Genomic DNA, 16611 nt, shown 5'->3' with positions numbered 1-16611 from the left:
ACTTTGTTTTTTTCCTTTACACCTGTCCATTTCAAATTAAAGATTGCTCGTGACGGTCTTCCGTTGTCTTCTTCGTTAGTAACCGTGATGACGTGAATCTTAAGCGCCCACTTTCCTCAACGCGTTGTTCAAACTCGACAGTCAACACTTAAACCACACTTAATTTTAGTCATTTTACAATTTATATCAAACTGTTTATAAGGATGCTAACACTTCGGATAGACAATTGAAGCCTTCTTTATTCTTGAGGAAGTAAAAAAAAGTATATTCGCATGTACGTAAACCTATCCCAAGAACCACAACAAAACGGAACATCTTTGGAATGTTTTATCAATCAAAAATAATGCTCACTGTTCTATTTTTCTTAGGAAATAGACCAGGTTTACATGAATGATGTCTCAACAACCCCAGCCGCCCAGTCAGGTGCCGCAGGCTCCCGATTCACCTGTAGTCGTAGTATCTGGAAATGTCCAAAAATATGCAATGAAGAAAAAGAAGATCCTTAATGCTGAAGAAAGCGAGCTGTTTGAATTAACCCAAGCAGCTGGTATCACGATGGACCAAGAAGTGTTTAAGTAAGGAACAGTTCTTCAAACTAACCTCAGCTTCAGTGTTTATGGACGATGAAGATAGCCCTGTTTGGAACGATGAAACTCAATTTCTCTGCTATTAATTTGTCCTAGGATCATAGTGGACCTCTTGAAGATGAATGTTGCCCCACAAGCGGTGTTTCAGACGTTGAAAGCCATGTGTGCGGGGCAGAGGATCGTTGACACCTGCGCGGCGGACGCGTCCAAAGCGTCACAACCAGCGGGTACCACCACAGCACAGACCACGGAGCACAGAGGTCAGTACACAAGGGTCACTGTGATCCCAATAAAGTGGGATTCATGCATAGACTATTTATTTCAAATTCTTTATTTGATGTGATAGTGATCTATTTGTAGTTGTACATGCCACAACTGGTCGTTGTGGTAAAGCAAATCTTATTTGCCCCCAACTTTCTAGACCTTTTGAATAATATGATGTTACTGAGGAAGCATAAATTGTTTATCAGTTGGAAAGATTCAGACGAAGCAAACTATAAATGGTAGAGAATTGTATCTTCCAATACCTGTAATAAAGTTTAGTGTCAGCTTTAACACATAATGTACAGCTTAATGTACTATATATCGAGATAAAAAAAAACGAATAACTTAAAAGATATCAGACTTAAAAGACATCCGATTTGAATGCATTTCTAGACAAAGGTCATGCGATTAATGTAGAACTCCACCTGCTTTGCGGTATGCAGAACACGAAGCAGGCTTCAAGTCGGCCTTCTCACAGTGCTACTGCACGGCCTTGGGCTTGTTTATGTACACTGCTCGGCTTAACACACTTATAAACAGCAATCAGTTCATTCCCTCAGTGCTTAACATCGAAAACACAAGCAATTCTTTCTTGAAGAGTAATGCTCTTCTAGTTTACACTGGCATAATGTGGATAAAGGCCTGGAATAGGTTAACACCATATTCTTTTTTTTAGGAAAATAGTAAAAAACGATTGTACTGCGTATTTGTATTTTCCAGAATAAGCTATATTTTTTTGAGGAAGTCTTGAGTTTCAGATACAAGGAAAGACCTGCAAATTGCAAACTTTAAGGTTCTGGGGTCTCATTTATAACCGTTGCGTATGCACAAAACGGGGCTGAAAGTGGCGTACGTGACTTTCCATGCCAAGGTTTTGTTCTATAAAAAACTAACTTGACGGGAGAATGTACGCAGCCCTAAGCAAACTCTGACCCATGCGTACGCATGGTTTGGAGGAAAAGGAGAATTGGCGACACAGACGGTGTGGTGGTGAACGATGAGAAGAACATTTATGTTTAATCATCGCCCTTCATAAATTTAATTTCAACCCGTATCATGCGTTAAATCTATGTAATCAGAATAATTTAAGTCAACTGCTTTATTTCTCAGTTATAACTCCAGAAACATCTCCTTAGAATCGAAATGAAAATTCAAAATTCTCTATATTTAATCCCGTCAATCCATACTGTCCACTGACGGCGCGACTGCATGGAATAAAGCATCTGTCCAACATGTGTCAATAACATAATATTTTTATGTGACACTGTAAACACATAATCAAATGTCAATTAAATCCCAAGTGTGGAAAACCAAGCCACATACTCCTCATCACAATTGTTATATTATTGTCCGTTCCTCTTGATGCTTTTCATGACAAATCAGGCATTAAAAAGGGGTTATGTTCAAGAACATTTTACGTGGGTGATTACAAACTGATTATCCAAGGTGTTCTCGTCAGTCTTATTACCGTAACCCTATAAATACAGTGTTGAGCCCCGTGCGTAATGCTGCACCATGGCACTGCTGGAGGACCATGCAAATGGCAGGATTCGGAGGGAGAGGGTCTTCAGGGACCATAACGATTTATTGGTACATAAAAATATGTACCTTTATGTCAGACCACTTTCTTTTTAATTCTGGGACTGTGCGCTCCATGCCACTGACGGAGTTCACTGCTGCAGCAACATGTTGCCACTCACTCTGCTTTTTGTTGTTAGTGATCCCAATCAAACATCGAACAAAACTACTTTTCGGGCCTCCACCTCACCCACAAGTGTCTCCACTTCAACCTCTGTGAAATTTCGCATTTTTGCTTTTCTCAGTCCTTCTGCCATTGTTTCCGAATAGACATAATACTTGCATCTGAGTCTGATTTATATGCAGATTGCATTCATGAGGTCGTTTGCATTGACCATTTATGGTTAAAAAGGGGCGTGTACAGGGCGGAACGTGAAGCTGATTCAGCTGCACACACTTGTAGGCACTCTGTGATTTATAAAGCAAAGATTGCTTAGAGGTGTGCGTACGCAGGGTTTTATAAGTCTGAATATTTTTTGGCGCATGCAAAACTTGGCTTTTGGGCGTACGTACACTTTTAGTAACGATCCCACGCACAGTTTTATAAATGAGACCCTTGGGCAATATGAATTCACAAGATCATGTTATGGGATCGGTTAATAATGATTAAATGGATTTCAACATTAGAAACTATCCCTTTATTTTCACCTTTGAGATGAAAATAAAGTAATAGACCCATCCTAAATAAACAAATAATTAAATATATATTATATATATTTATATATATATATATATATATATATATATACACGGTAGTTCAAATCCTAATATTCCCCTTTTCTGAATGTCAGTGGGTGTGTAATGTATGTATGTGTATTTCCCCTTGTTTCCTGAAGAAGAGGACACTACTTTGGTCCCTAGCAAGAGCTCTAAGCCTCCTGCAGCCGCGTCCTCGGCGTCAGGCCCCAGGGCCGCACGGCTGGGCTCTAAGATCGTGGTCTACGGCTCCCAAGACAATAGCTCTTCTCAAGGTCCCCTCAGCTGCTCCCTTTCTCCTGCTTGCACTAGCGTCCATTCCATTCCACCGTCTCTGTCTCCATACAAACCCACCGCCGTTGCAAAGCAGTAGACGGACGTTCTCAATACAAACATGCTCTGTTTCGTGTATTCATCATCACCCAATAATTGCGATAGAAAGCATGGAGAATGGGTGTATGCATGGCTTTGTGCATTTGCTCGTGTGTTGTATGGAATGTATCCATGGCATTTTTTTGATTAACCATTTCCTCATAACCAGGTGGACATGCTCATTGTAGTCACTAACATGTCTTTCTTTCTTCACCAAGGGCTATAAGGGGGAAATAGTAGCATGATTGGTTGATTCATTTCATTTTGCGAAAAAAGTTGATGTTCTGCTGTTTCAGTAATATACATATGCTATAGACTTTGAGTTTTAAAAGCCTTTCTAAAGTTAATTGAGCGATTTCACTTAGACACTGTCGTTCAAAAGAACCCAGCTGAACCCAGCTGTCAATGTGTGGTAGGCTGACGATACCACACATTGCCCTTGCTGGTACTTACACACACACACGAATAAAACACCTGAATACCCATGCAATGTTAATGTTGGGCTGCATACCCATGCAATGTTAAGGTCGGGTTGTACTAACTGCTGGTTCAGCCCAGTGAAAGGTCCCGGTCACTGTTATTCTCTCTGGTTTAGTGTACTACCCGGGCCCTGTGGTCAACGGAGCAGTACAATAATTAGTGTCATGATCGTCAACTGTGTTTGTTCTATGAAAACCTCTGTGAAGAGGCTCATTGGTCAGCCCGGCCTACAGACATTAAGCAAAATCACAACTTAAAGTTACTTTGTTTGCATTGGAAGGGGAAAATTGTCGTGTGTGTGTGTGTGTGTGTGTGTGTGTGTGTGTGTGTGTGTGTGTGTGTGTGTGTGTGTGTGTGTGTGTGTGTGTGTGTGTGTGTGTGTGTGTGTGTGTTAAACTAATACGTTTTCTTTTCACCTGGTTTCGTGATTCCCCCTTCTGTCAGCAGTGCGTAGTAAAGCGGGCCATAGCGAGAAGACGAGGGAGAGCTCCAGCCAGAGGGTGCAGCGGCCGCCCAGTGCCACCAGGGGGCAGAAGACCAAAAGTTCTGGCAGCAGTAGTTCCTCTTCACAGATAGCTTCGAATTGAAGAATCATGTCAAAGAAAGCTGTATTAACGCAACGGTCAACGGCGATTGATTTTAAATTTATTCTATCTTTATGGTTTACCCACTTGGAGATGGTATACATTTTTTGCCCTTTTATCTTGGTCAAGTCGGGTTTTTTAAGGCTACAATTGTAGGCTAACCCATATTAACACTGACAATTATTTTCACATTGTGCTATTTTTTTGCCTATATATCTATCTATACCAAATGTCAAATAAAAAATATTTGTAATTTACAAATCCATCATTAATTCACGTGTGTGTGTGTGTGTTTTTCTGTGTGAGTGAGTGAATGAAAGTGTCGCGCATGAACTCTGCGGCGACAGGACTTTATGTGGCTGCCGGCAGGCCTTTATGTGGCCATTTGTCCTGTTTATGTGTCCCTGCCTCCTCTACTCTTTTTTATTTTGTACTTCACATCGATAGCGGTGTGCCAGTTATTGATGGCGCTATATCGCTGTGGTGTTGCAGGTTTAATGGGGCTTGACAGAGCAAGGGAAAGCACCACGCAACCAAGGAGCCAATTTAACCCTTTCACAAACGCCTCACCCCACCTTTCATCTTCTACGTTTATTTTGTTGATTACAAATAAGGCCCCAATATCCCCCCCCTAATTTTGAATTGTAAACAAACCTTGGCGTATTATACTCATTGAATACATGGCCACTGAGACAGCGTGGTTCGGGTTAGGATAAAGCAAAAATCTCGGCCTATTGACTTGGTTTTTCAGACAGAAAACATAAAAACAACGTTTGAAAGAAAGTGTTAGATTTTCACTGCCCACTGTTGCCATCCTTTCCCTTAAACATACATACACATGGATTAATAATTGAGTCCGCTCTAAGACTGTAGTTTGTGGGAATAACCAAGAGGGGGCAGTGTGCCACCAAGATACCGTTTTTTCTTAAGCGTACCGCAACAGTGTCTGCTATTGGTGGAGGGTTCTACTGTTATGAGGGGAATTTATAATCTGCAATGGACTTGATCACACACAAATAGGAAAAAATACACATTCGGTCCTACCACACAGTTGTGTGCACACATCTGTGCATGTAAGCACTATATGCACCATTAATCAATGGAGGCAATGAAAGTATGCCATTGTGTGTGAAGGCAAGGCGAAATAGACATTGAAGAACGATGTAGTCAAAGCTGTTGGAAAATCATTAATGTTAGGTGTGGTCTAAAAAAACAGATTCTCACACGATTTCTCTCTCTCTCTCTCTCTCTCTCTCTGTCTCTCTCTCTCTCTCTCTTTCCTCTCTGTCTCACCCTCTCCCTGTCTCGCCCTCTCTCTGTGTCAGCTGTTCCCAGGTGACAAAAAGCAGGGGGACCTATTTTAAGAGCTGATATCACACCTCACGTTCTTTCCCCCCAGCACCTATCTTTCTAAATTCCCCCTTCTCTGTGTTAGTAAAGGAGAATATTGCCCCTTCCTTATTCCCTCTCTCTATTCTAAATGTATTTTTTGTCCCTCTGTCTCTCAATTCCACCCCCCCCCCCCTCTCTCTCTCTCTCTCTCTCTCCCACTTGCCCATCAGCCTCCTCTCCAGGCTCGCTGAAGATTGGCTATTTCCTGCACGCGCTCAGTAGAGCTCTTATCAGAGGTAGAGGGGTGATTGTTGGTCTGTCTCTCAGACTGATTGACAGTTGGAGCTTTGCAGCTGAAATGCGTGATTTGGTCAATGTTTGTCTGTGGGCCCTTATCTCCAAACCTTATATTAACTGACGTGACAGGATGTGTGTGCAGTTTCTCTCCATCCTAAACCCCTTTCCCGCCACAGATGTGCACACGCACACACACAACCTAACAGCTACACAAATCCATCAAAACACAAACACAGACGCACAAGCAAACACACAGAGGCACATACGCACACACACACACACACACACACACACACACACACACAAATCCATCAAAACACTCACACTCAGACATACATAATCACAAGCACAAACCCAAATGTAGGCCTCAACATAGAACTCAACAACTTCAACATTTTCTACGCCTGCAGTCGAACTCCTGCAGTTGATTTCTGGGGCCAGTTCTTTTCCTTGGTACATTCTTCTTCTACTCGCATCTTGGTTTCTTTTTTACCAAGGAGTTCATGTCAAAACATTAAAACAAAGATATTTCCAGCGCTTTCTAATCACATGTCTCCAGAGATTCTGTTGAGTTGTGTCACGAGACAACCACTGAGGAGGTAAACACGGACCCCTAAGCTTTATTTATTTATTCATTCATTCACTTTATTAGCAATAAGCTGTTTGTTCCGTCTGTTAATGGCAGCTGTGGGTAACCACAGAGTTCACACTCACTTGGATCCCTATTGTGTAGCAGGCTGTCAGGTAACACATGCTCGCACATACACACTCACACACACACAGACACACACACACATTTTCAAACACATGCACGCTCACACATTCAGTCACATGCATACAAGCACACATGCACACACACACACACACACACACACACACACACACACACACACACACACACACACACACACGCATACCTGTTTTTCCTTGAGAAAGCATAATTGCAGTTCAATCTTTCTGGAACTGTTAATGTTGTTTCAAACGCACGGAGCGTGTTCTTTCCCTAAAACATAGGAGCACACCACATCTGCTCTCAAATTTAAAAAAAAAATCGAAAAGCCTTCTTCTATTTTTTAATACAATTTAAAATATCCAAATATTTGCGCTTCCATTGATATACTAGCACACAACCGGACACATAACTCCCAGCCTTTTTATTGAGTTGTATGTTTGTGTATTGTATCTGTATCTTTATATTTGTAGGGGTGGGGTGGGGGCAGGGGGTTTGGGTGGTTGGCGGTAGGCATAGTTACAGTCGATGTGACATAGAGTATGAATTGCTAATTGAACGCTAAAGTATAAACAAGGTAGAAAATGGGGTTTTAATCATTTGCCAATTAAAAGGCATTTCCAGAGGTGTTCCGCATGCACGTGTGTGTTACAGTCCAAATTTAGTTTAATTAACTGAGAAGAATAGTCTATCTTTATCCTGTTGTAGTATATCATGCGTTCACCTCCTATGAAAAAAGTATGAAAAAGAAGGAACTGTGAATATTTTAATTGCCTTTAATTATGCATATTTAATTAATACAACTTACTGTTTTTTCTTTTTGCTTCACTTTTATACCTGTTGGGTTCCAAGTGTTGTATAGCTTTTCATTTTGAGAAAAAAACACATTCTCTTGCTGAATGTAAATGAACATGTGTATGCGAACAACATCAATTAAGGAGACATATGCAATTTTAATCTGTTTTGATTCTAATTATTTGTTATTATTTAAATGTTTGCATTATTTGGATGATTAGACAGGTAACATGTAGGAGTGTTGCATCCCTGGAGGCGCTGTGTGAGGATGTGCCTATCTGCGTGTACATTAGTTGTTCACAGGGGCTATAGTCGTCCTGCAGGGCTCATCTCTCCCCAGAGGATTCCATTGGACGACAGGGATGTCATGTCATGACATCGCCAGGAGTCCTTGACAGCAGGTTGGGTGGTTTGCATATGTGTGCATGTAAAGATCATGCATTTTCTCTATAGCACATTAGTTCAACGTGCGATTGCATTTGAATATGTGGAACATAGCGTAAGTGTGTGTGTGTGTGTGTGTGTGTGTGTCTGTATGTATGTAGCTATCCATGTGTGTTTGTGTGTGTGTGTGTGTGTGTGTGTGTGTGTATGTAGGTATCCATGTGTGTGTGTGTGTGTGTGTGCGTGTGTCTGTTGGTGTGCATGTGTATGTGTGTGCATGTAGATGTCCATGTGTGTGTGTGTGTGTGTGAGGGTTACGTCAGTGTCCTCTGCATGTGTCCACATGCGTGCTGGCAGACTGCTGTGTGGCTGCTCCATTGTGTTGGCTCTCATATACTGACGTGCTGGAAATGTGCCAACTGCAACCTTTTGTGCTCACTCTGAATGGAATGAAAGACCCTGTCACGTGCAACCGCATGCGCACACACACACATACACACACACACACACACACACACACACACACACACACACACACACACACACACATCACACACACATCTGACCCGTGTATCTGACTGTTGATCCATATGGTAAAAAAAAACATGATAACAATTTGCATATTAATAGCTTTATAACAATCTTATATGCAATCTGGTATAAAGGAGATATCTACCAATGATACTCTGAATGTGTGTGCGGCTCATTGTTGGTCTGTGTGCTGCATGTTTTCCTGATCTGCTGCAGTCCTGATCTCTGTCCTGTCCCCCCCCCACACACATATTTCTTTTCCCACCTTTCCTCTGCTGTCTCTTGCTGCTGTACCTCCTGTATATTTTTTTCTCATTCTCTAAATCTCTTCACCGCAGCCCCGCTGCCCCACCAACCCCTCCACCCATCCAGCCCCAAGCTCCCCGGTTCCACCACGTTCCCCCTCTATACACAAACCCCCCATCACTCTCACCCTCTCTTCATCTCTCTCTCTCTCGGCCTCTCTCAGTCTCCCTCTCTCCTTCTTTTCCTTCTTCCCCCTATCTCCTTTTCTCCCTTTCTCCCTCTCCTCTCTCCACCCCCCCCCCCCTCTCTCTCTCTCTCTCGCTCTCTCTCTCTCTCTCTCTGTCTCTCTCTCTCTCTCACACACACTCTCTCTCTCCCTCCCACTCCCTCCCTCTCATTCTCTCCTCCCTCTCTCTCTCTCTGTCTCTCCCTCTCTTTTTTCCCCTGGCAGCCCGATGATTGACACTTACAAATTACCCGGCGGCGGTGGCATTGTGTGTGACCCCGCTCTCTCATCTCCAGCCCACCGCCGTTTTGTCATCTAATTACTGTGAATCCCCGGCCTGCTCCCCAATGCTGCATTTTTAATGTGCTGTTCCTGCGCACTCTCTTCCTCTTCCTCTCTCTCTCTCTCCCTCTCTCCATCTCTCCCTATTCCTATCTCTCCCTCTCTCTATCTCTCCTCCCACCTCTCTATCTCTCCACCCCCCCTCATTTTCTATCCCTCTCTCTATATCTCCATCCCTCTTCCCTCTCTCTCTCCCTCTCTCTCCCCCAGCATCCATCCACCTGTCTCCCCCTATCTCTCACCCTTCATTTCTCTCTCTGCTGTCCTTCTCTACCTTCCATCTCTCTCGCTCTTTCTCTCGCTCTCTCTCTCTTCCTTCTCTCTCCCTCTCCCTCTCTCCCTCTCTCTCTCTCTCTCTCCCTTCTCTCTCCCTCTCTCTTTCCCTCTATCTCTCTCTCTCTCTCTGTTCTTTCTCCTTCTCCTTTCTTTCCCTTCCTTTTTGACACTCACTCACCCACTCACCACTCTCCAAAACCAACATCTAGATAAACAACCGCCCTCTACTGTGAGCTAAGGTTTGCGTCGCCTACAGCTGAGCCATAAAACGGCCAGCATCATACAACATGCACGTATCTATTACCTTTAAGGGTGTCTATTACCTTTGATACACACTCGTCATATCCCTCCTGTAATGTGCCTACTCCAGCCTCCTCTCCCTTGTCAACTCTGTCTCCTCTCAGCCTCCGTCACCCATTGGACGGAGTGAGGCCAATCACTCTCTCTGAAGAGTTGAAGAGATATTGTATTTGTATTTATTTATTTTTCCACTCTGGTTGTCCAGTGAAGATGACCATTGAGCACAATCATTTATTTTGTTTAATTATTTATTTTCCTCTGCAGCCATATCCTTGGATACTTTTGATAGTTTGTGAAAGGGCCTTCAAAACTTTATAACTGTCTGTTTACATTAGATATTGTAGTTTTAATTGATTTGCCTGTTTTTATTGGTTTGTTTAATTACTTAATTAAGATTCGATTGAGTATTTGTTGTTTTGTTGACTGAATGAATGTACGCCTCTTAAAGGTTCACAAAAACAAACCTCAAATGAAGAAAATAATAATTGTGTTGCTCTGTGTTTGTGTGTGTGTGTGTGTGTGTGTGTGTGTGTGTGTGTGTGTGTGTGTGTGTGTGTGTGTGTGTGTATGTGTGTGTCAGAGTCTGTGTGTGTATTTGTGTATCTGCTGCACGAAGATTGCACATCATTCTATTATTAAGTGCTTTGTTATGTGAGGGGGATGTCCAGTTATTATGGGTGACATTATGAATGGTAATTGATAAATATAAAGACATATCAGATAAAAAACAGGCGGTCAATATTACTGAACAATAAACTGTTCTGTTTATTTGTAATAACCAGATATACAGTTAGTTGAGAATGTGCTATTATTATAATGTAAGGATAAACATAGAAACATATAATAAGACATAATATACAAAGCAAAATGTATAATGCGCAATGACATCAATTATATCAAGACCTCTCCATCCTGCGCCTTTTTCTATTCATTAGTTTGAATGAGCGTAAATGATTGTGGTGCCTGTGCTTGTGTTAGTGTGCTTTATTCTATGTGTGTATGTTCTGCGTGTGTATGTTTTGCGTGTAGTGTGCGTGCTGTGATTGTATGTATGTGCGTCAGTGTGTGTGTGTGTGTGTGTGTTCATGCATTAGCACTGAAGTGTATTGCCACCATAGCTCAGTGGTCCCAGCCAGACTGCGCCCCCCGCCTAGCGTATCTCTGCTGCAGCGCCACCAGCAGGCCACTGGGTGGGAAAAGCATGGTGCATCATGGGAAACATCCACGTAAACATCATGGCTCAAACCATGGTAACTGGCATGATAAATATGGTAAATATCAAGTTCAATATTATGGTTAATATCATGATTGATTTTATTAATTTATAATGCTTGAAACTGTGAAAAAAAGGATTCAAAAGTCTTTATTTTATTAATACACGTCACGTACAACAGGCCCACACGTCAACATTCCCATCAACGACTCAATGGTGATACGGCGTCTGGGCTAATGCTAGGATGACGGATGCACGCCGCCTAACCACTATGCCACCGCCACTGCTGAGGCGTGAGCCTCCTCCTGCGGCCTTCTGGGATAGCTGCGGGGCGTGGCCGGCCGTAACGTGGCCTCATTACCTTGTCATGAGGAGGGAGAAATATTGTTCTCTAGGGAGAAAAGCTCAGGGATGGAGACTGAAGAGAGCAGGAGAGAGAGAAAGAGAGAGAGAGTGAGAGAGAGAGAGAGAGAGAGAGAGCGAGAGAGAGAGACAGATGAGACACGGATGGGAGCCAAAAGAGGAGCGTGAATGAGTGAATAAGGGAGTGATATTGAGTAATTGCAAGAGAAAAAGAAGTAGAGACGTTGGCAAAGCACGAAAGAGGAGAAAGAAAAGGCATGGCGGGTTTTGGGGAGGGAAAGAGAAAGAGAGAGAGAGAGAGAGAGAGAGAGAGAGAGAGAGCGGGAGAGAGAGAGAAAGAGAGAGAGAGAGAAAAAGAGAGAGAGAGAGAGAGAGAAAGAGAGCGGGAGAGAGGAAGAGAGCAGGAGAGAGAGAGAGACTAATGGTCGTGCCTGGAGAGATCACAGTCAATCAGTCATCTTTAAACAAAAGCACTCCACCCAGGAGGATGTTTAAGAAGTGCTTATTTAATTAAAAGTCCCTTAGCCGGTATTTATGGGCCATCCTCCCTTCAAATATTAACCTTAGCGGTCCTGAGAGGCTCACTACTGGTAAGCCCAGTTCCCACACAATGTTCTTGCATTGTTGCTCAATAACGTCTCCATATCTCTAGATAATCTGTATATAGGCTATGTTTTACGGTCTTTAATGCTTGGTTGAATAACATGGATACTGGAGGGAGAAGTGGGATATTTATTTCCTGTGCAAATACTTTATTTTTCTGCTCTAATATTGTGTGTATATTATTTCTCGCCCTCCACCTCTGTAAACACTCCTGAATGGGCCTGTTTGTTTTCGCCTCCCACTATCGGGTCAGCGTTTACAGCACACACTTCTTCTTGTGGTGGCCTGATGTAGTCCGCGTTATCGCCCGCGCTGTCGCTGCATGGAAGGAAAAATATATGTATGGTCGTTTGCAATGCGAGAGATATCTTAGAGATTCTTAAATCAACAAGACAATTCTACTGCCGTCCGAATCCTATCAGCTTTTCTATGAACCTTGAACAAATATCTACCAGACAAGCCGCCATTGCTGTAAACAGCAAATATACCCTTTTAAGTGCTCTCTATTTGCATCCATGTTTGGTAAAAGTGTACAATGCAAATCCAATTCCTCTCCAATCTCACCAGGCCTTTTTTTTTGTGGCCATTTTGGCCACTTGGTGACAGCCAAAGCGCACCATATAGCATTTTACATGGCGAGAGTCGCCATGGAGAAACCGTTCTGTGTTTCATTCACAGGGAACATCAGGGACTCCAGAATGTTCTTCATAAGGACTCGAAGAATATAGAATATAGTCTCTCAGGATGTTCAGAAAAACCTGAATGACCGAGAACCACTTTAGAACTGTGCTTTATAGAACAGCTTACACAACTTGCTGCTTTATATGACTACTTTACAGAGGGTCTTTAAAGTATGTTACAGAGGGTCTTTACATAACTGCTTTACAGAGTGTCTTTACATAATTTCTTTACAGAACTGCTTTAAAGAGGGTCTTTACAGCACTGATTTACATAACTAGTTTACAGAGTTTCTTTACAGAGGGTCTTTACAGTACTGCTTTACAGAACTGCTTTCATAGAGTCTTTACAGAACTACTTCATATGAATACTTCGCAGAGGGTCTTTAAATAACTACTTCTTATGAATATTTTACAGAGGGTCATTACAGAGGGCCTTATAGAGGGTCATTAAAGAGGGTCATTACAGAGGGTCTTTACAGAGGGTCATTACAGAGGGTCATTACATAACTACTTTACAGAGGGTCTTTACAGAACTACTTTACAGAGGGTCTTTACAGAACTGCTTCATATGAACATTTTACAGAGGGTCTTCACAGAGCTGCTTCATATGAACACTTTACAAAGGGTCTTTACAGAATACCTTCATCACAAAAAACCTTAAAGAAACAATTTACAGAACCTCTTTGCAGAATAATATAAACCAGTAACAAAGTTAATTCATTACCAAAAAGGAAATAATTTCAATGTATATCCAACAGAAGTTGAAAAGAAATAGGGAAGACAATAGTAAAGGAAGTAGCTACATTCTTGGCTCACACTAAACAACATTAAATAAGATATGATTCGTATCAATTCATGATCATTCCAGGCTTCTGTATTTAGCAAGTTTGTGTTCAACGTGTGGCGTCGTCTGCAAAGAGAAATCAGAGAAAATGAGACCCAAATTCTCTACTTTTACTAAACTAAAAGTAAAAATAAACAAGACTTGAGACGAGGCTGTATCTGAGCTACCTTCTCATGTTTCATTCTTCCTTGTTACATTTTTGTAATCTCAATTATGATTGAAATTTCAAAAATATTAAAGTTAAATTAATCCTACATTTCCATAAATTGGCTTAATATATATATTTTTTGGAAAAAGTGTGTGCATAAATGTGTATATATTTTTGTTGTAGATTTGGATATGTGGTATGTGTGTATGTGTGTATGTGTGTATGTATGTACACATACGTACGTACCTGCACACATATGTACACATACACGTATGTACACGTATTTATGTATTTATGTGTTAATGTGTATATATATGTATTTGTGGATGTGTGTGTGTGTGTGTGTGTGTGTGTGTGTGTGTGTGTGTGTGTGTGTGTGTGTGTGTGTGTGCGTGTGTTACCGCCTATCAGAGAATGTCAGGGGGAGAGAGAGAGAGAGAGAGAGAGAGAGAGAGAGAGAGAGAGAGAGAGAGGTTATCGCTGGAGAGCGTGAAGACAATAATGCAAACTGACACTTTAGAAATGAGATGCTGGTTGCCTTGGCAACCAGCCCAAGGCTGGGAGCTCCGGTAAGGGGGGGAAAATGGGTGAGCACGGAGCGATATAGAGGCTCAATTATATCTGATTATAACCGTAATCATTAAAAAGAGCACAGAAACAGGCCCTTTTCCAGTGACACGTTCTGGGTTCCTAAAAAGAGAGATATCTCCCCCTCTCTGCTGGGAGGTTGTCATGTTGTTACCAAAAGTTACTAACCCCCCAGGGGTTAAAAAAGTAGAGTAACCTTTGGTCGGCAGGTATGGTGTAGTCACACGTTTCAAGTCAAATACAAACAACATGTTTAGATACGTGAACGGGTGGCTGGGTCATCAGCATCTGCAGGTACCTCGTCACTAATTCACCCATTTCGTCAACATCAGCTCAGCTTTGACGTTGTCTTTGGATGAATAAATAGGGTGGGTGGGGATTTATGGTTACATGGAATTTATATTTACTTTTCAGAGTGTATGGGCTGAGGTGTCACTTCTTGACACACACACACACACACACACACACACACACAAACACATGCATGCAAGCACATACACAAACACACATTTGTTATAAGGAAATAAAGATCAACAGTTTTTAATAAGTTGCCATACCTTACAAAGACATCAGCTATTTAAATGAGGACATATCAGGTTTATTTTCTCCCCCACTGCGGAGTAGGCCTCCAACACGGAACATTAAGCCACCTAAGCCTTGCTGAAGTCCACTGTGCGAACTGATTCCAAAGCCCTAGCAGAGAAAGTGAAAGTACAACTTAAAGTGAAAGTAGGAGTGGGTCTCCACCACTGCTACACCTCTCCTGTAGGGGACGGCAGGGTGGAAAGGAACTGAAGTCATTAATAACCAAATATTATTAGGATGTATTCAGCAATGCTCCTCTAAGGTTCAGCTGATACCAGTGTCAACTGATCAATTAAAAATCAACCTTTGACTTTAAGTGTACCACTGTTCACGGACCAACTCATATGCAAAAAGAAAATTACACACGCAGTGGCTGAGAAAGGGAGCCAACGTCCCTATAGACACAACTATTACTGCAAGAAGGCCGGGCCAGCGGGAAGTTTACAGAAAAAGTAAGCAAGGCTATTTATACTCCCAGTGTGTTTATTGAGCACAAATTAACCAATCATCAAGGTATGACGGAATAATAACAAACCAATCTATTATTGTAATGTTTCTATTTTCCATAGGCCCCTTGCAGTACCCTGATGTACCACCAGTAGTACACGTACCCCAGGTAGGAAACCTAGAGCAAGATGCCAGGAGACGACCTGCTGCCGACCTGAAGACTAGTATCTGAATTTATTCTCTAGCTCGCGTTGGATAAGTCGTTGGTTGCCATTTACAGTAATACATTTCCCGCAGCCTCTTGACACCTTCCAGATAGTCTCAAGAGACATTTGCGTTTCATACAATGAGCATCAGTCTGGCCTTGCCTGGGCAGGGATTTATACATATTGGTGTGGCCTTATGTTGGTAAAAAAACTCCGGGCAATCAGAGTGATGCACTTACTCTATCTGCTCTTGAGGAATAGGGTTGAAAGTTAAGAAAAAACATATTGTTGTCTGAGAATTTTTTTTATTTTAACATCGTTATTCTATTTAGAATAAATGTCTTTCATCAAGATTGAGCCCAGACTGATAAGAATGAGGACTCATCTGACGGTCTCACAAGGCAACAGCCCCATATACACAGTATGAGTAATCTGAAGGTCTCTCAACAGCCCCTAATGTATCAGTAATCTGAAGGTCTCTCAACAGCCCCTTAAGATCCTTATCAGGAAAATGTATGCATCCTCAATTGTTTTAAAGATTAATTCAGTGTAATCTGTAATTGTAATGTTACCAACAACAATCAACGTAAATCAAGAGCTTGTAAGTCCGCCCCTTCCGGTAGACCCCCATGGGACCTCTGAGATCGTAAAATATGAATGGGTTTCAATGGAGAGAAAGTAATTATTTTCTGGTCCCAGTCTTTATATACCCTGGATTACAAAATGTTGTTTGTGGATTTAAATGATAATTTTTCATGCCAAGAGTTTGACCGTTTATTTTGCAATCGTTCAGTTACAGGCTGTAGAGAAAATACAATGAGAAAGGCTACACGTCTCGTATGTGACGTTACGCTCCCTGCGACTGGCATGGACAAGACCGACAATCTCCCAATCGGCATAACTGAAAATCTACA

General features: G+C 42.0%; 1 protein-coding gene across 1 annotated transcript; it reads left to right on the top strand.

Annotated features, from left to right (window-relative positions):
- The first annotated feature begins 116 nt into the window (after nt 1-116).
- On the top strand, nt 117-4833 carry mzt2b (mitotic spindle organizing protein 2B). The gene is made up of 5 exons (XM_079735883.1): nt 117-274; nt 369-575; nt 684-847; nt 3266-3400; nt 4425-4833. The coding sequence occupies exons 2-5, from the start codon at nt 391-393 to the stop codon at nt 4562-4564; spliced, it is 624 nt and encodes a 207-aa protein (XP_079592009.1). The 5' UTR covers nt 117-274; nt 369-390; the 3' UTR covers nt 4565-4833.
- The last annotated feature ends 11778 nt before the right edge of the window (nt 4834-16611 follow it).

This window comes from Pollachius pollachius, assembly GCF_949987615.1.
Source record: "Pollachius pollachius genome assembly, chromosome: 4".
Classification (NCBI taxonomy): domain Eukaryota; kingdom Metazoa; phylum Chordata; class Actinopteri; order Gadiformes; family Gadidae; genus Pollachius; species Pollachius pollachius.
This window is presented reverse-complemented; position numbering and strand designations above follow the sequence as displayed.